The sequence below is a fragment of the Lagenorhynchus albirostris genome, chromosome 3 (genome assembly GCF_949774975.1).
Source record: "Lagenorhynchus albirostris chromosome 3, mLagAlb1.1, whole genome shotgun sequence".
Taxonomy (NCBI): Eukaryota; Metazoa; Chordata; class Mammalia; order Artiodactyla; family Delphinidae; genus Lagenorhynchus; species Lagenorhynchus albirostris.
Genome location: NC_083097.1, coordinates 147,531,980 through 147,555,279, shown reverse-complemented (window position 1 = coordinate 147,555,279; position 23,300 = coordinate 147,531,980). Strand labels below are relative to the sequence as shown.

The following is a 23,300-nucleotide window of genomic DNA, read 5'->3' as shown; positions in this document are numbered from 1 at the left end:
TGAGATTACAGGATTCAAGACAAATATTAAAAAATCAATTGTATTTCTATCTACTAGTAGGGAACAACCCAAAAATGAAATTAAGAAAATAATTCCACTCACAGTAGCATCAAAACGAATAAAATAATTAGGAATAAATTTAATAAAAGAAGTACAGAGTTTATACACTGAAACTACAAAACATGGTTGAGGGACGTTAAAGAAACTCTAAATGAATGGAGAGACATTCCATACTCATGGATTAGGAGACTCAATAGTGTTAAATTGGCAGTTCTCCCCCAGTTGACACAGAGTCAATGCAATCTCTGCCAAAATCTTAGTAGGCTTTTTTGTAGAAATGAACGAGCTGATCCTAAAGTGTATGGGCTCAGAATAGCCAAAACAATTTGGAAAAAGAACAAAATTAGAGAACAAAATTGTACTACCCATTTTCCAAACTTCTTATGAAGCTACAGTAATCAAGACTGTAATACTGGTGTAGCACTTCCCTGGTGGTGCAGTGGTTAAGAATCCACCTGCCAGGGGCTTCCCTGGTGGCGCAGTGGTTGAGAATCTGCCTGCTAATGCAGGGGACACGGGTTCGAGCCCTGGTCTGGGAGGATCCCACATGCCGCGGAGCAACTAGGCCCGTGAGCCACAACTACTGAGCCTGCGCGTCTGGAGCCTGTGCTCTGCAACAAGAGAGGCCGCGATAGTGAGAGGCCCATGCACTGCGATGAAGAGTGGCCCCCGCTTGCCACAACTAGAGAAAGCCCTCGCACAGAAACGAGGACCCAACACAGCAAAAATAAATTAATTAATTAATAAACTCCTACCCCCAACATCTTCTTTAAAAAATAAAAAGAATCCACCTGCCAATGCAGGGGACATGGGTTAGATTCCTGGTCGGGAAGATCCCACATGCCGCAGAGCAACTAAACGCATGTGCCACAACTACTGAGCCTGCGAGCCACAACTGCTGAGCCCACGTGCCACAACTACTGAAGCCTGCGCACCTAGAGCCCATGCTCCACGCAAGAGAAGCCACCGCAATGAGAAGCCTGTGCACCGCAACAAAAAGTATCCCCCCTCACTGCAACTAGAGAAAGCCCGTGCACAGCAATGAAGACCCGACACAGACAAAAATAAATAAGTAAATTATTTATTTATTTATTGGGGGGAGAAAGAAAAGACTGTGGTACTGGTGTAAGGATAGGCAGATGGACCACTGGAAGAGAACTGAGAGTCTAGAAGTAAACTCTTCAGATTTATACTCAACTGATTTTCAACAAAGGTGCCAAGAAATTCAATGGGAAAGGGCAGTCTTTTTAACAAATGATGGGATCATGGGATATCCATATGCAAAAAAATAAAGAATAAATTTTTAAAATTGGACTGTGACCTCACACCATGCATAAAAAATCAGCTCAACTCAGAATGGATCGTAGACCTAAATATAAAAGCTAAAACTATAAAACTTCTAGAAGAAAACATAAAAGAATCTTCATGACCTTGGTTTAGGCAAAGAGTCTTAGATATAACACCAAAAGAGAAAAATTGATATGTTCGACTTTAATAAGCTTACACATTTCTGTGCTTCAAAAGATGTCATGAAGAAAATGAAGACATGCCACAGATTAGGAGAAAATATTTGTAAGTCATATATCTGAGAAAGGACTTGTGTTGAGACTATATAAACAACTCTTACAACTCAAAAATAGAAAGACAACCCCAGTTTAAAAATAGACAAAAGAGGGCTTCCCTGGTGGCGCAGTGGTTGAGCGTCCGCCTGCCGATGCAGGGGACACGGGTTCATGCCCTGGTCCGGGAAGATCCCACATGCCGCAGAGCGGCTGGGCCCGTGAGCCGTGGCCGCTGAGCCTGCGCGTCCGGAGCCTGTGCTCCGCAACGGGAGAGGCCACAGCAGTGAGAGACCCGCGTACTGCAAAAAATAATAATAATTAAAAAAATAAAAATAGACAAAAGATGGAATAGAAACTTCACCCATGAAGACATACAATGCTTAATAAGCACACAAAAAGTTGTTCAACATCATTAATCATCAGGGCAATGAAAGATACTGTTGAGAGGCCTACACAGCCTCCAGAATGGCTGTAATCAACAAGACACACAAGAGGTGGGGATGTGAGAGAAAGCGGAGCTCTTCATTCTGCTGGAGACATAGGATGGAAACCACTTTGGGAAAACAGTATGGCAGTTTCTTCAAAAGCGAAATGTATCATACGATTACTCTCAGGTACATACTCACAAGAAGTGAAAACCGTCCACACAAAGGATTGGATGCAATTGTTCATGGCAGCATTAATTCGTAATAGCCCCAAATTGGAAGCAATCCATATGTCTATCATCTGGAGAATAGATAAAGAAAATGTGGAACAGGCATACGATAGAATATTGTTCGACAGTGAAATACTGATTAAGGCTGCAAGATGAATGAATCTCAGAAACATGATGCCAGATGCAAAAGACTATATGTTGTATGGTTCCATTTACATGAAATGTGCAGAAAAGGCAAATCTAGAGAAAGCAGGTCAGTGGTTTCCTGGGCCTTGGGGCAGTGGAAATGGAGATGGACTGCAAATGAGGTTGGGGACATTTTTGAGGTGATGGAAAAGTTCTAAAACTAGAATGTGGTGATGGTTGCCCAACTCTATAATTTGAATTTGAATCATTGAATTGTGTACTTATAATGGGTAGTTTTTATGGTGCATAAATTATACTTCAGTAAGTCTGTAGAAAAAGTTTGAAGGGGGAAAGTGTGGGGATAGACGCCCCTCTCTTGGCAGGAAATGTCATGGAAGGGCAGAAAATCACTCCTGATTGAGCATCTTCTCTTTACCAGACATGACCACATTTCATCCCTCCGATAACACAGAGGACGTGTTCTTTTTCCCTTTGTGTTGATGAGGAAATGGAGGCCCAACAAGGTTACTCACAATAACAGTATTCGAGACTTTGAGAGATGAACCCAGCCCTTTTAGGACTTGGCACTCGCATACCACTTATGGCCTCTCTAAGAAAGTACAAATTCAAGAGGCCAAAATAGTTAAGCATGTGTTTCCTAGAAGCAGTTAGACTCAGGCTCTTCTCTCTCCTAAGGATACCCTTAAAAAAGGGATGGCGGGCTTCCCTGGTGGCGCAGTGGTTGAGAGTCCGCCTGCCAATGCAGGGGACACGGATTCGTGCCCCGGTCTGGGAAGATCCCACATGCCGCAGAGCGGCTGGGCCCGTGAGCCATGGCCGCTGAGCCTGCGCGTCCGGAGCCTGTGCTCCGCAACGGGAGAGGCCACAACGGTGAGAGGCCCGCGTACCACAAAAAAAAAGGATGGCGATGAGGGGCGGGGCTTGTCACTCAGGCACAAAGACACCACTGCTGCCTCCCAGATCTCAGAGGAAAGTTCAGATCTTTGCTCTTTGTCCTTTTCCAAACCTCTAGAGCCTAAAATTCCTTTGTCCGGGCCCTGCTGGCAAGAACTTTGAACCCTTGCGGTCACCTTAGCCAGCTGGCAAGTTCCACCTGGTACCTTCCCAGAAACCTCAGCCCAAGTGTGCTCTCCTATTTCTTCCCCAGCCCACCCAACTTCTCTCCAGTCACACCTTCCTCTCACCCAGGGCTTCCCGAACCCCTGGACATTTGATTTGGAAAAGGAAATATAAAATCTTGGAGGGATAAGGGACAGCAGCAGCTGCCTGTATCTGTCTATGCTTGGAATGGTCCAGAGATCATGAATTGACCTGGATTAACCACAGGGAAGAAACTGCTTATGTTACCTTATGTTACATGAGCTGCATGGAAGTTACCACCCCTGCTATTAATGCATCATAAGAAGCAGAGCAGTTATTTGGGGGTTTTAGTTGGCCAGATTTCCTGGGCTTAGCTTCAAGGGTACTGCCCTCCTGGAAGGAGATGAAACCATCCCTTTTGTTACAAGGCCTGTGAAGTCTTTTAGAGACTGCATAGACCTTTATGTAACATTTGGTCTCTGTTATTGACATTGTTGTGAGCTGACTTAAGCCGATTTGATCTATCACTGTCAGCCTTATCTTGGTAGAAATTGGTAGTTTCCAATAGGTAAAGATAGAGGAAGGCTGTAGATGTCCCCAAACCTAGCTACCAGCTAGGAAGAAACTTTCTGCTCTACCAGACCTATCATAAAGTTACAGTATTTAACATAGTATGGTGTTGGCACAACGATAGACAACTATTGGAACAAAATAGAGAACACAGAAACAGACCTATGTGTATTTAGACACTTTGATACTAAAAAAAGCAGCTTTGGGGCTTCCCTGGTGGCGCAGTGGTTGAGAGTCCACCTGCTGATACAGGGGACGCGGGTTCGTGCCCCGGTCCGGGAGGATCCCACATGCGGCTGGGCCCGTGAGCCACGGCCACTGAGCCTGCGCGTCCGGAGCCTGTGCTCCACAACGGGAGAGACCACAACAGTGAGAGGCCCGTGTACCGCAAAAAAAAAAAAAAAAAAAAAAGAAAACGACACTCAGCCAAATCCTGCCACACATACAAGCATTTGTTATCAAGCAGCTCCCTAAACAGACTCTCAAGTTGTTCTGTAAACTCAGTGAAATACCAGCTGTCTTGTCTGACACCGCTTTGCATGAAAGTTTCCTTAAGACAGATGCAATGGTATCCTAGTGGCAGGATCAGCTAATCCTAACCATGGTCTGACAGTAAAATCTTCAAGAAGAGGTAGAACACAGAGGGTTCAGAATCCTAGAACCAGGGTACCATGAAGAAGGATGTATAATGCTGGGCTCGCCGTGTTCTGTTTCTGTTTTGTGTTCTGTTCATTTCACCAGTGAAGAAAATTATTTCTAACAACTGTTATGCTAGTAAATAGAGGCTATAGTGTTGGTCAGAGGTGAAGATAGCTGAAGCCCCAAAGTAGCCTTTTCTCAAATGAGAACTTGTGACTAGAGTCTCCTACTTGCTGAAGTGTTCATTCCCGATGAGGGTACTTCAGATATTAACTCACCATTATTAGAGTGTAGGTTAAATCTAACACACACACATACACACACACACACACACACACACACACACACACACACACCCCTATGAACGTGTGAGTGTGTATGCCCGTGCTGTAGTATTTTATTTTTTTATTTTAATTTTTTATTTTATTTAAGTATAGTTGATTTACAATGTTGTGTTAATTTCTGCTGTACAGCAAAGTGACTCAGTTATATATATATTTTTTTTCATATTCTTTTCCATTATGGTTTATCATAGGATATTGCATATAGTTCCCTGTGCTATACAGTAGGACCTTGTTGTTTATCCATCCTATATATAATAGCTTGCATCTGCTAATCCCAAATTCCCAATACTTCCCTCCCCCACCCCCTCTACTGTGCTGTAGTAATGGGTTGACCAAAAAGTTCATTTGAGTTTTTCCATAACATCTTACGAAAACCCCAAACAAACATTTTGGCCAACGCTAATGTTTTAAAGTAAACTTTGCAGGCAGTAAACAGTAGTGTTTACCAGACTCCAGTCCCTTGAGACCTCTCCTGAAGATTTTTACCATATTCTACTACCTATATTATTATTAATATTTTTCTTTATATTAATTCACTTTTTTAACCTCTTTAAAAATATATATTTTAGAGAAAATTTTATATCACAACCATAATGTGAAACTGGTATCACATACCCTAAAAGTAAAAATAAAAACAGTGGTGCAACAGCAACAAAAACTGTCTTTAAATCTAGCCAGCTTCTGTTGCTTACTACCAGAGGAAGCTCTGCAGAGCCTGGTCACGCTCACGGGAAGCAAGTTGGGGAAGTTCTTTCTTCTAGGAATTTTATAGTTTCAGGTCTTATGTTTAAGGCTTTAATCCATTTTGAGTTGATTTTTGTGTATGGTATAAGATAAGGGTCCAATTTCATTCTTTTGCATATGGATATCCAGTTTTCCCAGCACCATTTGTTGAAGAAGCTGTCCTCTCCCCGCCGTGTATTCTTGGCACCTTTGTTGAGGATCAGTTAACCATATGCATGGATTTATTTCAGGGCTCTTGGCAATGATCTCATGGATATGACACGAAAATCATAGGCAACAAAAACAAAAATAAAGAAGTGGGAATACATCAAACTAAAAAGCTTCTGCACAGCAAAATAAATAATCTATAGAGTGAAAAGGCAAACTACAAAATGGGAGCAAATATTTGCAAATCACATATCTGATAAGGGGTTAATCCCCAAAATATCAATATGTAAGGAACTTATGCATCTCAATAGCAAAAAGAGCTAATACCCCAATTTTTAAATGGGCCAAAGGCTTGAATAGACCTTTCTCCAGAGAAGATACACAAATGACCAACAGGTATATGAAAAGTTGCTCAGTGTCTCGAATCAATAGGGAAATGCAAACCAAACCCACAATATGATATCACCTCACATCTGTCAGCATGGCTAGTATCAAAAACAATAACATGAAGTAAGTCAGAAAGAGAAAAATAAATACTGTATGCTAACACATATATATGGAATCTAAAAAAAAGTGGTTCTGATGGACCTAGGGGCAGGACAGGAATAAAGACTCAGACGTAGAGAATGGACTTGAGGACACGGGGAGGGGGAAGGGTAAGCTGGGACGAAGTGAGAGAGTGGCATGGGCATATATACACTACCAAACGTAAAATAGATAACTAGTGGGAAGTATCCGCATAGCACAGGGAGATCAGCTCGGTGCTTTGTGACCACCTAGAGGGGTGGCATAGGGAAGGTGGGAGGGAGGGGGTATGGGGATATATGTATACATATAACTGATTCACTTTGTTATACAGCAGAAACTAATACAATGTTGTAAAGCAATTATACTCCAATAAAGATGTAAAAAAAAACCCAAAACAAGACAACAAGTGTTGGTGAGGATATAGAGAAACTGGAAGTCTTGCACACTGTGGGAATGCAAAATACAGCCACTATGAAACACAGTATGCAGGTTCCTCAAAAAATTAAAAATAGAACTACCATATAGTCAAGCAATCCTATTTCTGGATATTTGTCCAAAGGAATTGCAATCAGGATTTGGAAGAGATATTAGCACTCCCACGTTCACTGCAGCACTATTTACAATAGCCAAGATGTAGAATCAACCTAAATGTGGCCTGTACATACAATAGCATACTATTCAGCCTTTAAAAAGAAGAAATTCGGGGCTTCCCTAGTGGCGCAGTGGTTGAGAGTCTGCCTGCCGATGCAGGGGACACGGGTTCGTGCCCCGGTCCGGGAAGATCCCCCATGCCGCGGAGCGGCTAGGCCCGTGAGCCATGGCCGCTGGGCCTGCGCGTCCGGAGCCTGTGCTCCGCAACGGGAGAGGCCACAGCAGTGAGAGGCCCGCGTACCGCAAAAAAAAAAAGAAGAAGAAATTCGGCAATACGCAACAACATGGATAAACCTTAAGGACATTATGCTAAGTGAAATAGGCCAGTCACAGAAAGATCAAATACTGTATGATTCCACTGACATGAGTTATCTAAAATCGTCAAATTCATAGAATCAGAGAGTGAAATGGTGGTTGCCAGGGGCTGGGGGGAGGGGAAAATGAGGAGTTACTAATCAGCAGGCATGAAGTTTCAGTCAAGCAAGAAGGAATCAGCTCTAGAGGTCTGCTGTACAATGGCCAACAGTACTGTGCTATGCACTTAAAATTCTGTTGAAGACACAAACTCTCTCTCTCTAGCCGAGGCGTTGTGATTGAACTGAATCACCTTGCTGGCTCTAAAGTCATCCCTGGAAGCAGCACACTATTTTTATATAAATATATATATTTATTTATTTTTGGCTGTGCTGAGTCTTCGTTGTTGCGCGTGGGCTTTCTCTAGTTGTGGTGAGCGGGGGCTACTTTGTTGCAGTGTGTGGGCTTCTCACTGCGGTGGCTTCTCTTGTTGCAGAGCACAGGCTCTAGGCGCGCGTGCTCAGCAGTTGTGGCTCGCGGGCTCTAGAGCGCAGGCTCAGTAGTTGTGGCACACGGACTTAGTTGCTCCGTGGCATTTGGGATCTTCCCAGACCAGGGCTCGAACCTGTGTCCCCTGCATTGGCAGGCGGATTCTTAACCACTGTGCCACCAGGGAAGTCCCACAGCACCCTATTGTACTTGGTACAGTTCAGAGAGCCAGGGGGTTAACTGAATGTTTATCAAGCAGCTAGTATATGATGGAAACCTTACAGCCACTTGCTCACTTGTTCTGTAGCACAACCCTCCAGGATGGGTGTTAGTTATTTCCATTTTACAGATGAGCAGACTGAGGCTCAGAGGTGATAGGACATGGCTAGAGCCAGAACCAGGAGCTGGATCTGTCTGACCTTTCATTATTACACAGGCAAGCAGGACTTGCCCTCCTCACCTCTCCTCTTGCCTCTGCATCGAGCAGCCAAATCTGTCCAAAGGGCCAGGATTCCATGCGGAACAGAACCAGAGTTTTCTTGGAACTGCAGTTCTTTGTCATACTGACCAAACACGAGACAATTCTGGGGTATTTCAGAAGCAGAACTATTGCTGTGCCCCAGGTCATGTTTTTGCTTTTAGCCTGTCGTTCCAAAATGAAAGGGGCAAATATCAAAACATTCGGTGCTGCCTTTTATGAGTAGCTTGGCTTTGTATTATGCTTTGGGGGTTTGGTTTGGCTTTCACCTCCTAGGATTTGCTCAAAACCTAAAGAGAACTTGGCACTGTCGGGAGGTTTCCATGGGCCTCGTTGTCCCTTCCGCACTGGTCCATTCGGGGTCTCTGCCCGTTTCAGCAGAGATGCCCCCTGTAGGCAGAAACCATGGCCACCTCAGGGCTTACCCAGGGCCACGTGGCCACGGCCAAGCCTCTTCCTCACATCATTTATCCAGCAGATACTTTCAACCAGGCATCAGGGTCCTCCCAGCACTGTCAAGGCATGTGGGAAGGTGCAGGAGGAAATCCTCTGGATTTGGGGTAGAGGAGCTGGAGTCGCTGGGGGGCTCAAGTCCTAGTCACTTCCCCAGAACCTCTGTCTCACCACCTCTAAAGTGGGCCAGCCCTTTCAGGGTGACATGACATGATGCAGACGAACACATTTTGGGAGCCATCAAGTGCTGAGCCAACATAAGGGAATGTCGTGTTTGCAGTCTGGGGGGAGCCGCAAGATTTCTGCCCACGAAGCAGCCAGGACACACCACGGTCCAGCATATAATCAGCCCCTTCATTATGTGGTTCCAACTGCAAGAGCTGCAGGATTTCAGAGGAAAGAGCGACCCACAGGGAGCCCCAAGACAGCAGGAAAATGAATACTCACTGCTCCAAATCAGAAAGAGAAGGGGGTCAGAAATGGGAAGTGGGATGTATCCACTCTCTCCCTCTTGGGCTCCCTGCCTCTGGCCTGGAAAAAGCTGGTCCCTGGGGATTTGCTACAGAGCAGGAGATACTTCAAGGCTAATAAAAAAAAAATCAGTGAGCCACAAATACCAGGCCCTTAGGTCAGCATCCTTCATCCTATCTTTATACAGCATAGAAAGTAGACAGTGACCAGGGAAGGCACCCTACTAAAACATGTCCACTTACCTTACAGATTTCCCCACCTTAGTTTTGGGCCAGGTCATACATCAGGAGAGGGGAAGTGGCTTAAAGTCAGAGCCTGACTCAAAGGTCATGTCAGGTCAGCAACCCAAGTGACTACCAAGGGGTGAATGAATAAACAAAATGTGTTGTATACATGGGATGGAATGCTATTCAGCCTTGAAAAGGAAAGACATTCTGACACATGATACAATGTGGATGAACCTTGAGGACATAATGCTAAGTGAATCAACCAGTCACTTAGTGGGTAAATACTGTATGATTGCACTTATATGAGGTACCTGGAGTAGGCAAATTCATACACACAGAAAGTGGAATGGTGGTTGCCAGGGGCTGGGGAGGGGGAGTGCAAAGTTGTTTGATGGGTATAGGGTTTCAGTCTTACAAGGTGAAAAGAGTTCTTGGATGGATGGGTAGTGGTGATGGTTCCACAACAGTGTGAACATACTTAATGCCACTGAATTGTACACTTAAAAATGGTGAAGACCTGCGGCTTCCCTGGTGGCGCAGTGGTTAAGAATCTGCCTGCCAATGCAGGGAACATGGGTTCGAGCCCTGGTCTGGGAAGATCCCACATGCCGCGGAGCAACTAAGCCCGTGTGCCACAACTACTGAGCCTACACTCTAGAGCCTGTGAACCACAACTACTGAAGCCCATGTACCTAGAGCCCATGCTTCACAACAAGAGAAGCCACCACAACAAGAAGCCTGTGCACCGCAACAAAGAGTAGCCCCCACTCACCGCAACTAGAGAAAGCCCGTGCGCAGCAATGAAGACCCAACGCAGCCAAAAATAAATAAATAAATATTTTTTTGAAAAGGTGAAGACAGTAATGATCTATGTGTATTTTACCACAATAAAATTTGTGGTAAAATTTAATTTAAAAATTAAAACTTTTTAAAACTTGGAAAAATAGGTCATCCAGGTCAAAATACCTCTGAAAGCATTGTAGAAGGTACCACATTGGAGACCCCCATCTATCTTTCCATTAGTCCCTCATAACCCAATGCTAGGGTTGGAAAATCACTTTGTGAGGGGATAGCTTTTAGAAGCTTCTTCTACAGAAGATACAAGACATGTCTCTTCCACTCCAGACTCAACACTCAGCATGGCAAGAAGGCATATGAGAGGCACCAGGGAACTGAGCCCTGTCTGCAGAGAGAGCAGGGTCCCGCCTCACTCCACAGCACGCCTGTGTTGTTTAAATTCATGCCTCTGCACTCGCCCTCTCCCTGCGCAGAAGTTTATAATAGAGTGTGTGCACGAAACAACCCTACTACGCTCAGATTTGCATCCTCAGAACCTGTGCCAGAGGGGGGCTTACGTAAACATTTGTTAAACTAAGCTCTTTATTCATTTTGAGCCATGTCTTTGTTTCAAATCCTTTCATAATGGGATGTACCCTATGATTCTGTCCTGTGTCCACAGAAATCAGTGCAGTGCTGGGCATAAAGAAAATATCTATTGAATCACTGAATGAATACCTGTTCGTAGAGAAACCAGCATAATAAATGCCTGGGCCCACTTCGTGCCCCTCACCACCTCCTCCAGCCCATTGGCCAAGGACAGATGAGGCTCCTGTAACTGATGAGCCGAGGGGGCAGATTAACATGGACTTGGGCATTGGGACGTCCCGGGTGTTTCAACCTTTTGTTAATCTGGGAACTTCTAACTTCTACCCAAATCATAAAATAGTCCCTTCACTTTCACACTTCAGATCCATGAGTTGGGACATGCAGACATGTTGGAAATAACCTAAATGTTCACCGGTAAGCAGCTAGTTGAATAAAACATGAGATATCTATCTAATAGACACCAGTATCCAGTAGAGATGGTGGTGTAGAAGAATAATGACATGGCATGAAGTTCACAATTTTTATTTTTATTGAAGTGTAGTTGATTTACAATGTTATATTAGTTTCTGGTGTACAGCAAAGTGATTCAGTTATACATATATATATTCTTTTTCATATTCTTTTCCATTATGGTTTATTACAAGATATTGAATATAGTTCCCTGTGCTGTACAGTAGGACCTTGTTCACAATTTATTGCTTTGTCTAAATATGTACATATTATTTGTCCAAATATGCCTGTAATATATATGTGTGTATATATACTGTGTGTGTGTGTGTGTGTGTGTGTGGTCCCCAAACCAGCGTGGCAACATCACCAGGGAACTTGCTAGAAATGCACATTCTCAGGCCCCACGCCAGACCTACTGAATCTGAAACTCTGGGAGTAGGGCCCAGCCCCCCAGGTGATCCTGATGCCTGCCCAAGTCTGAGGACTCCTGACTTAATGGCATTCCTGACACCCCTTCCCTTCCTTTGGGCTCACCTGTGTGTCTCTTCTCCAGGCCCTGATCCAGCTGCCCCCCTACATTTCTCAGTGTGATGAGGTGCTGCAGTTCTTTGAAACAAGACCTGAGGACCTGAATCCCCCCAAAGAGTAAGTTGGTTTGTGGATCTCCTTAGAGCATACTCTCACAGCCCTCCTTCCTGCTGGGCCGGCCAGCCCCAGGAGGAATGGGAGGAAAGCTAAGTAAAAATTAACCTAGATTACATCAGTGAAGCCCCTGCCGGGCCTCACTTCATGTAGCCTTCGTAGTGACTGCAGGTGGCCATAGCTGAGTTCTACAGGTGAAGGAAGCTGGCTGAGTGCACTACTGAATTCCCTAATGCCCTGCGTTTACCCACCATACCTGAACAGGGGAGACGGTGAGCCCTCGAGGCAGAGACTGTGTGCCCTGTCCTCAAAGGTAGATGTGCCCAGGACCATCAGGGATGTGAGTGAGTGACTGACTGAGACCTGCTCCAGGTTCCATCGCTAGTGAATGACGGGGCCAGGGTTTGATCTCACTTCTCCCCGCAGCGGACAGGCTGCGCTCCCAGATGCCAGGCAGTGCATCTCCCCAGCCCCCCAGTGCGCATCGCACAGAATCTCAATACCAGCCGCCTGCTGGCCTTTACACGCCAAGAGTTGACGGCACCAACAGCTGTGCCAGTGTGAAACACTGACTGATGCAGGATGCTTTTCTAAAAGCCCTTTTCGGGGAAAGGCTTCATATGCGTCTGCAGAAAGAAAGGATCTGTCTAACGGAGAAATCGCAGTGGGGGAGGAGGACACAGACCACAGGTGCTGGGCTGTCCTGAGTCACAGGAGCAAGAGCTGGCAGGGTTAGGGGTCCACTGGGGCCCCGTCAGGAAGGGCCAAGAAGTACCAGGCAGGCGCTGTGACGGGAGAAGTGGGAACTGGTCCTCTTAGTTCTGAGTGTGACTCACTGCCCAGGACAGCAGTAATGACCCAGGCTTACATCGCTTCAGCGTTCACGTGCTACGCACTTTATGTAGGTTGAGCTAGAAAAACTCATGTTGCTTTCTAGAAGGGAATCTGGTGAACTCACAAAGCTTACTTTTTAAATAGACCTGTAAGGAAAGCAGCAAAGAGCTTTAACACATGAAATCAGGCCATTTATATATATACACGCGGCTACATGCAGAATCAAGTTCGGAGATCACAGAGGGTGAGCTGATCGCTCAGGACTAATGGTTTAACTACCACACAGATGAAACTTTCTACAGTCAACATATTGCAATAAATACCATTTCCTGTGACAAGCACGGAGTAAGTGAATGCAGCTTCTCAGAGCCAGCACACAGAAGCATGGGAATGACATTCCGTAAGGGACCACAGTAAATCTTTTGAATCAAAACATTGCAAGGGAACGTCTTGCCAACACATGAATTTTTTTTGAAAAGATACAGAATAAGTGTAAATCTGCTAATGGGCCTGCAGCCCATCCTGGCTAATATTTCTGTTCTTGGTGTCTTTAGCATTTGTGCCTGGTAAACAGTCCCCAGCTTTTATGGACATAACAAGACATGATGATATATTCTCAAGGGACCTTTGTCTACAGTGCTCCCAGGCAGTCAGGGTTAAACTGCTAACTCAGGCTGGTAGCCCCTGGCTTTGATTTTAATTTCTAGGTGAAGTGAATCAAAGAATATGGAGCTTAACATATTCAGTTTCTACTTCATTCTATCACAAAACTGCCAGGTAGGAGCTGTCGTTCCCATTTTACAGATGAGGAAGTTGAGGTTCAGAATAAGGGAAGAGACTTGCCCAGGGTTGGGAGAGGCGAGGTGGATCTTCCCCAGGTCTGCCTGAGTCTTCACGTAAGCTCTGTGTGTGTGTGCCTCCCACAGAAGGGACAGCTGGGCTTAAGAGACAGAGTCCGGGTGAGTCTGGGTTTGCATTTGGATACATCCAGGTGCAAATCTCGCCTCTTCCACTCATGGGCTGTGTAGCCTCAGGCCTGGATTTCACCCCTTGTGAAATGGGAATAGCAGTGAGCCTTACAATTACAGTGATGATGGAATGGCTGCCACACGTAAAACTTCCAGGAACCTGCCAAGTGCTCGAAAAGCGGTGGCCCATGGTATTTTTCCCTCTCTGGATACCCAACTGTAGGTGTTTTTACTCCCAGCGTTGTTCAAGACGTCCAGTTGATGGACCTTCACAAGGAAGGTTGCTTGGCCACTGTTAAGCCGAGTGGTTCTGGGCAGCCTGTTCCCCACCCCTGCGCCTGTCTCCTGTCTCGTGGTGACATCTAGATTTTCTTCTACCTTGTCTCAGCCTCCCAGAGATCTTAACTTTGGGGAGGATCATGGACCATTTGGAGAATCCAATAAAAGCTTTCTTCCTTCTCCCGAGAAAAATGCCCCCTGTTTCAGGAGGTCCTCAATTGTGCCAAACCCCATTCAGGGACTTGAGGTTAAGAATCGCCGCCCAGGCGCCCCTTCTGAATGTTAATGCTCAGATGTCTTTGGCCTCCTGCCTGGTGAGGGTGGTGAGTGGGTCCCCAGCTCCGAGCAGGCATCAGCCCAACTTTTCGACAGAGATGGGAGAGAGCCAGGCCAGGGGCAGCCCGCTGTGCTTGAGAAGAGTCCAGGCACCTTCGTGCAGGAAGGAAGGACACTGGGGAACATAGGGTGGGAGCCAGCCCTCTAGAGGAGCCAGCATGTCAGGGAGGCTATCTGGGGGCTTTGTCATGCTCTCTGGTGGCCACAGCCCCACGTTCCCCACTTGTTGGCTGGCTTGGGCTTGTAGAAGGAACATAGGACTGGGAATTCTAGACCCGGCGCTGTTCCCGGTCCGGAGCACCAGCGTTGTTTATCCATTCAGGAAATAGGTATCGAGGACCTGCTGAATGCCAAGCCCACGGGCTGGGCACGGGGGGACAAAGAGATGACATGGCAGATGCAGTCTGTGCCCACAGGGAGCTTCCGGTCTGCTGGCCAGACAGCCAGCTCTTCCATCCGGGCAGAGCAATCCCTTCCCCCTCCCCTTCTGCCTCGCTTACCTCATCTGTGAAATGAGACCACGTCACCTGCCCCACCCACATTATGGGGTTATTGGGAGACTGAAATGAAATAATGGTGGGAAAATTAGGACATGCTCAGCAGCTAGTTTTCTGGAGTTTGGGGGCTGAAATCGTGGTGAGCCCCCCTGGGTATTATGCTTGATAATTCAAAAGATAGACCTGTTCCCCAGTTTCCTGGAGTTAGAGTTTTGTTCTTATACTTTTAAGGTAAATCCGTTTCCTCACTTCTTCAATGGGAATAGTAATACAGTCATCCCTCATTACCAGCAGGGGTTGGTTCCAGGACCCCCCATGGGTACCAAAATCCACGGGTGCTCAAGTCCCTTATATAAAATGGCATAGTGTTTGCATATAACCTACGCACATCCTCCCATGTACTTAAAATCATCTCTACATTACTTATAGTACCTGATACAATATAAATGCTCTATAGTTGCCAGGCACACAGCAAATTTAAGTTGTGTTTTTTGGAACTTTCTGGAATTTTTTTCCTGAACATTTTCAATCCGAGGTTGGTTGAATCCATGGATGTGGGACCCACGCAATCACTGTGAGGCTTGAATCTATGTGTGTGAAGTGCTGAGCACAGTGCCTGGCACATAGTAGGTACACAGTTTTCACATCTCCTTGCCTGCCAGGGCCACGATGCTTGGGTTCTGCGATCTTTTATGAGGTGGTAAGAGAGAAGCTGATTGGTCCATTTGATTGTTGTACATCACTGGAAGAAGTGGGTACCATGTGGAGATGCTTGTTCTCATATGGGAGGACCAGAATCTTTCATCTCAGGCCTTCCAGATGGCTCTCCCTTCCCCCACATCTCTGGGCGAAAACCAGCAAAGACAGGGTCAACCATTCAAGTGTGTTAACTCCCCAAACATTTCCCACAACTGCCACCCACACTGAAAGTCCAGAAAAACAAGCCTAGTTCCTGCCTTTGGGGCCTTAGGGGCCAGTGGACATATTTTGAGCTTTTTTTTTTTTTTTAATATGTGGGCCTCTCACTGTTGTGACCTCTCCCGTTGCGGAGCACAGGCTCCAGATGCGCAGGCTCAGCGGCCACGGCTCACGGGCCCAGCCGCTCTGCGGCATGTGGGATCCTCCCGGACCGGGGCATGAACCCGCGTCCCCTGCATCGGCAGGCAGACTCTCAACGACTGCGCCACCAGGGAAGCCCTGAGCTATTTTTATTATTGATTTGTACAGGCTGTTTATGTAGTTAGGAATTAGCCTTTTCCATATTTGTGGTAAATATTTGTCCCTTTTATTGTGCATTTATATCTTGTTCCTGGATTTTATGATGTACATAAGTTTTATATTTTTGTGAAGTCAAATCCAGTAACCAATTTTTTAGTTGTGATTTCTTTCATTTGCTTTCAGTCTAAGAAGGACAGTCACCATTCAGACACAAGATAGTTCCCTTAATTTTTTTCTAGTTGATTTATGCTTTGTGTTTTCTTTTAATATTTACTCATTAAATCGATTAGAATTCATTTCAACATTTGGCATGTGGTGAGAATCTAAAGTTTTTTCCTCTGGTTAGAACCTTTTGACCAGCTAGAAGAAATCTTATTGCTCCATTTATTTAAAAACAAAAAAGACCACAATCTGTAGTGTTTAATGATCACTTCCCTTTCTTCCTTCAGGAATAATACAAGAGAAAAACAGCACCTGCCCTCAGAGGGGCTTCTATACTGGTGGGAAAGGCCATGTGAGCATGTGGATACGTGTGGCCTGTGCGCACACAAACACATGCACAAATAGAACATCCACTAAAAATACAAAACACAGCCTAGGCTGTATACCCCAAGGAAGCACAAAGTAACAGCTGAGATAAGCTAACCAGCATCCTGCTGAAATAGATGTATTTAGTTCCAAGAGGCTTCCTGGAAGGAAAGGGAAGTTTTCAATCTCTTTGTGTGTTCCCCTCTGTGTGACCTTGGACAAGTGACTTGACTTCTCTGAGCTTCTCTTTCCTCATCAGTAAAGTGGGCATGGCTAACCTTGCTCTCATCTTGGTTAGGCAATATCCTGCTCATAAAGTGTAGTGATAGTGTCAGGCACATGGCAGGTGCTTACCTAGTGATGCCTTCCTGACCTTAAGCCGGACTTTGAAGGAAAAGGGAGGGAGGGAAGGAAGGAAGGGGGGAGGGAGGGAGGAGGGAAGGAAGGAGAGAGGGAGGAAGAGAGGGAGGGAGGGAGGGAGGGAAGGAGGGAGGGAGGGAGAGAGGAAGGTGGGAGGGGAGGGAGGGAGGAAGGAGGGAAGGAGGGAGGGAGGGAGGGAGAGAAGGAGGGTGCTGAGAATCCCAAGGGTGGCTTTGGGGCCACAGCAGGCAGCTTCAGCTGGGTCTCGGTTGTTTAGGCAGTAATGAATGGTGAAGGCAGGTGCTCAGTGAGGTTGGTCCCTTGGTCAGGATTCTGATGCTCAGACCTGAGTTAGGGCTTGTGATGGAGACTGGGAGTCTTTCCTAGCGGTTTCTAAGGAAAGAAATGAATGGTGCTCTTAGAGGAGCACCATTTTCGCTACCATTCCTGGGTAAACCTGAGATCACCCTAAGCATGTCGCACAGAAAATAACGTGCCTGCTTGAGCTCACACAAGCTGCTGCTTGAAACCGAGAGCCCCCTGCTGCCCCTCACCCCCGTGCTCCAGCTAGGACAGCGAGACAGCTAGCAGGGGTACGCAGTAGTATGGGAGCTGGGATTTCAGGTATCCCAGACCATGGCTCAGGCCGCAGCCTGGATGGCAACGAGGGAAGAGGGCTTTACGTGGAAGTAGACTTAAGAGACCTTTGCTGGTGTGTCCTGGAGCCAGCAGCTAAGAGGCAACTTGCCCCACAGGACAGTCCAGGGTGTGGTCAGGAGAGCGGGCTCCAGCCAGGCTTCCCGGGTTCCCCTGGGAGAGATGCCTCACCTCTCTGGCCCTCAGTGTCTCCACGTACGAAATGGAGTGACCCTTAAGGGTTGATGTGAGGGTTCTGTGGGCCAGTCCAGGTAGCATTCTGACTGGGACACTGTCCACAATGAGTGGCAGGAAGTGTGAGCTGGGATATTCCACTGTCCCCCTCCCCCTCCCCTGCACAGGAGAGTGACACTGAGTGGCACTGGGTAATGGCTGGCCAGAGGACATCACTACTGACTGGCCCAGCCCAGCCCCTCCTTCCAGACACACAGGAGGGCAGCCCCAAGCTCCAGGGCTTGGCTTAGCTCCCTGCTCCCCCACTTTCGAGGTTACACTGAAAGATTATTACACGGTGGTTAAAAACCCAGACTCTAAAATCAGACACTGAATAGACATTGCTTCAAAGAAAATACAAAAATGGCCAAGAAGCATATGAAAAGATGCTCAGTGTAGCATCCTTAGCCATCAGGAAATGCAAGTTCCAACCACAGTGAGATACCACTTCACACCCACTAGCACGGGTAGAATCAAAAAGACAGATAGCAACAAGTGTTGAGGATGTGCAGGAACCGGAACCTTCCTATGTTGCTGGTGGGAGTCTACAATGGTGCAGCCACTGTGGAAGACAGCCTGGCAATTCCTCAAGAAGTTAAACCTAGGGACTCCGCTGGCAGTCCAGTGGTTAGGACTTGACCTTCCAAGGCAGAGGATGCAGGTTCGATCCCTGGTCAGGGAGCTAAGATCCCACGTGCCTCGGGGCCAAGAAGCCAAAACATTAAAGCAGAAGCAATATTGTAACAAATTCAATAAAGACTTTTAAAATGGTCCACATCCAAAAAAAAAAATCTTAAAAAAAAAGTTAAGCCTAGAGTTACCATATTACCTAACAATTCCATTCCTACATCTGTAATCAAGAGAAATAAAAATATATGTCCATACAAAAACTTGTGTACAAAGTTCGTAAAAGCATTATTCATAATAGCCAAAAAGTGGAAACAACCCAAATGCCCGTTGGTTGATGAACAGATAAAGCGTGGTTTATCCACACAGTGGGATATTATTCAGCCATAAAATGGAATGAACACTGATATGTGCTACAACGTGGACGACCCTTGAAAACATGTCACATGAAAGAAACCAGTCACAAGAAGCCACCTATTATATGGCTCCATTCATATTAAATGTCCAGAATAGACAAATCCTTAGAGATAGCAAGCATATTAATAGTTGTCCAGGGCTGGAAGGAATGGAAATGGAGAGGAACTGCTAAGGAGTACAGGGTTTCTTTTGAGAGTGATGAAAATTTTCTGGAATTTGCTGATGGCAGTGGTTGCACAACTTTGTGAATATACTAAAAAACAGTTAATTCTACACTTTAAAAGGATGAAATTTATGGTATGTGAATTATATTTCCATTTTTTAAAATGGAGATAGGCCTGGGTTCAGACCTTGGCTGTGCTTCTTGCAAGCTGTGTGACCTCCGGCACGTTACTTAACTTCTCTGTGCCTCATTTTCCTCATCTGTAAAATGGGCACCAAGAGAGTACTTATTTCCTGTGGTTATTTTGAGTATTAAATGAGTGAACTAAAAGTGCCTAGCAGGGTCCTAGCACAGGGTAATAACATTTATTAGGAATTTTGTAGCATTAGCTAATGTTACTGCTGCCGCAATATCTATCTCAACCCAACCATCCTATCACCTCCCTATCACCTCCCTTTACTTTTTATAACATCGGAAAGCTTTTTACTAACGGGCTAATTTACTTGAAAGTATGTTGTAAAACCTGATTTGTAACATTTTGTTCATAATGCAGTTGTGTGTATAAACTCTGACGTGGTTGACAAGTGTCTGGGAGCGATTACTCATTCTGTATGGATTCTAGCCCATAATAGTGTCCTCTGTGTCACCGTGAGGGAGATGTGCAGGGTTCACTGCTGGCCAGATGTCTCCCCGGTTTTAGTGTATTCCACTCACCACCGAGCGCTTCCTGCTCCAATTGTACAGCTCAGGGCACTGCTCGTAAGTGCAGCAAGGCCTCCACCATGCCTGATGAGGTGGGCGTCAGGCTCAGTGCAGTGTGAGGTCCTAACTCCTGTTTTCAGACTGCATACCCACCTCTACCCCCTGCCTATCAGCTCCTCCCCAGAGCCCCCTACTCTACAAATAGAGTGGAGATGCTGGTCCCCAGGGCACCAGAGCACTTATCAGGCAAAGGGAGAAAATTAAAAGGAATTCTTTTTTTTTTATTTTAAAGAGTCTAGGTCCCTGGGACTGGCTTGGACTTTACACTCATTCACTGGAGATGTTGTGGGATGGAAAATCTCAGTTTTCTAACGGAATAACTCATAGCAATACAGAAAAGATATTGACTCATTACTCTTTCCCACCCCTTTTCTTTCCTGTACAGGGAACATGTTGGAAAAAAGAAATCTGGTAAGAATATTTTCCATTTTCTCCTACTCATTTGATGTTTAGCATACCCCTTCTGAGCAATGTCCAGGCCCTGGGCACTACATGGGGGATACAGTGATGTGGATGGATGGATGGATGGATGGATGGATGGATGGATGGATGGATGGATGGATTCTGAAAGACATTCGGGGCTGAGGGGACGGCGTGCAGGCTGGGAGGTGCAAGCATACAGTCGATTTGGGCCTGATCCATTTGCCAGCCTCGGCACCAGGCCTGGCTCTGTGCTTCCTTCCATCAGCCACTGATCTGGGCGGTGACAACTGCTCTTGCAGGCAGCTCCCATACTCACTTCACTCTCCCCACAGTCAATTCTCTTCCTTCCTAACACCCTTTCCATTCCCTGGACAGCAGGACCCTTATGTCAAAAAAGAGAAGGTGAGAATTTGAATATGCACAGAGGAAAGATTTGAGTTCTCACAGGCCTGGGGTTGATAAGCTTAGATTCACAATCGCCCAGCTTTGTCCTCCTGCAACCCAAGAACATCCTGCACATCTGCAAAGGCCCTAGCCCATACCACATCTGGAGCCAATGTGGTCTTCAGAGCTTTCTGGAATTCTAAATTCTTTATCTAGAACTCCAGGAAGTTTGAGGAGGTTGATAAGGATGGGTGGAGGGGAGGCCAAGCAGAGATTCCAAAAGTGGAAAAGGATGCCTTCTCTCGTGGGCCTCAGTTTCATCATCTGTAAAATGGGCATAAGGATAGTAATCTACCTTACAGGAGTATTATAGGATTCATAATAATATGTATAAAGCACTTAGAACAGTGCCTGGCATGTTGTAAGAGACACCTGTTTGTGCTGTTTTTATGCTACTGCTATTAATTCAGAACACCCAGGTGTTCTTGTCCAGCATGAGCAACAATTCCAAATTCAACAACTCTGGTCCCTTTACTGCTCCCTGGGTACAAGGCCTGTGGTCAGCTTTATGGGCCCCAAGGCCATTCCTGCAAGGAAGAGTGGAGAGGAATTGGATTTCTTCGCCTCAAGGTATGGCATCTGGAGTGAACTCCGGTCTTTTCCCAACCAGTCTGTTTACAGCTCTGCTTTCTAGCTTAATAGGTACTGGCCGGAGCTGTGGCATCCTGCTAAAGCTACAAATAGCCCTTGAGCCCGGGGGATAATGATATGTTTCTTAGAAAAGAGCAGAGAGGAGAAGAGAAGCAGACAGTCTTCGTCTGGTCACAGAGTTTCTGGCTTTGAGTGTGCAGAACTTTCCCGGAGGGGACGGGTGGGAGGGAGAGAGGAAACAGACAGCTCTGGTTTGTGAAAACAAAAGCATTCAGTCAGGACAGGCTTGATGAGGGGACTGGTCTGGAAAAGAGAGAAGAAGCTCTAATTTGTGGTGACCACTGTTACATCATTCACCTGCAATGATGGGGGATGGATTTATTTATAGTTCGACTGGGTGGAAAATAGCATCTTTCTTCATTCAGACTAAGAACCCATGCTGGGACTTGCCTTATTTTTTTATCTGACCTTTGAACACTTCCTTTATGTTAGAACAAGGCTCCTTGATTAAATTGAAAAAGGATTTAAGGTTGACAGCCCAAGCCCTGAAATTTCTGTGTGAGAATTCTGAGTTGACGAAGGCTTATCTCGCTCCAGAATTTCCCTGTTGTGGCTGACTGCCTGGCTGGTTCCTGCAGACTTTGGCTAATGTGGTCTCAAATCCTGCTCATTCTGCAGGAAAAAAATCTTCCCACCAAAATTTCACAGATCATGTGATTATTTAAGGAGCACCTTTTCTTCCTGATTTTTCTACCGTTTACTTATTGGAATATTCTCTTGTTTACTGGCTCTTTCAGCAAGACTGGCAGTATAGTGAATTTCTAGGAAGAAAGGCCTATCTTACCATTACTCATCATTTTAAAAATTCAGTGGTAGATGAGGCACTTTACCTGTGGCGAATATTTTATGTTTGTTTGGGTTTTTTTTGTTTTTGGCCACGCTGCATGGAATGCGGGATCTTATTTCCCCGACCAGTGATCGAACCTGAGACCCCGGCAGTGGAAGTGCAGAGTTTTAACCACTGGACCACCAGGGAAGTCCCATGAATATTTCATAGCACTTCCTTAATGATAAAATCACACTTACACTGTCAAAGCTCCTCCTTTCTCCTGGACTTTTCCTTCCCTCTTATTCCCTGCTGGACCACAAGAATGACATTTCTCATCTAGGAATACTTTGATTTCACACTTGTAGCTCCTAGAACTTAGTTCTATCTGCGTCAACTTTTAGCTACTGCAATTACTATGCATTATAGAGCCTGGTTGCAGTATCACACTCCACCAGTAGATGTCTCCACCTAACACCTAAATGGTCTATGTAGCCTAGTTTGAGACTCCTAGTAGATCAAATGAGTGGTGTTTTGATAAGTTGAGTGCTCTGGATAAAATGAAGGCAACCTGCCCTGGAAGAACTGATCCTGAAAAAGCAACTCTATGCACTCTTTTCTGAGCCACTTAATGGCAGGAAACTAGTCTAAAAGCTACTGTTGGACTTCCCTGGTGGCTCAGTGGTTAAAACTCCACCCTCCCAATGCAGGTGGCCTGGGTTCCATCCCTGGTCAGGGAACTAGATCCCACATGCATGCAGCAACTAAGAGTTTGCATGCCACAACTACGGAGCCAGCAAGCTGCAACTAAGGAGCCCGCGAGCCACAACTAAGGAGGCCACCTGCCACAACTAAGACCTGGCTCAACAAAATAAATATTTTTTTTAAAAAAACCCAGTGCTAACGCATTCTTATAAAAAGTAAACAAATAGAAATAAAAGCTACTGTCATAGAAGAACAGGAAGGATATGTAAGGCTCAGACCTGGCCCCTGAGCAAGTCTTGGAAGAAGTACCAGCCCTGAGCCCTGTACCAGCACATTATGTGCTCGTGCCAGCCTAGAGTCCTCAACCCTGTTCCCTGCCCTCCTCATTTCCTGGCTTCATGTCTTGTTCGCAGTGAGTCCCCCAGTTCCTTTCCC

At 45.8% G+C, this 23,300-nt stretch overlaps 1 protein-coding gene across 1 annotated transcript in view; it reads left to right on the top strand.

Annotated features, from left to right (window-relative positions):
* SH3PXD2B (SH3 and PX domains 2B) overlaps positions 1-23,300 on the top strand; it is a 112,283-nt gene that overhangs the window by 52,876 nt on the left and 36,107 nt on the right. Inside the window, exons 5-6 of the mRNA XM_060144202.1 lie at positions 11,929-12,020; positions 20,262-20,287. Coding sequence (XP_060000185.1) covers positions 11,929-12,020; positions 20,262-20,287 — 118 coding nt within the window. The remainder of the gene's footprint in view (positions 1-11,928; positions 12,021-20,261; positions 20,288-23,300) is intronic.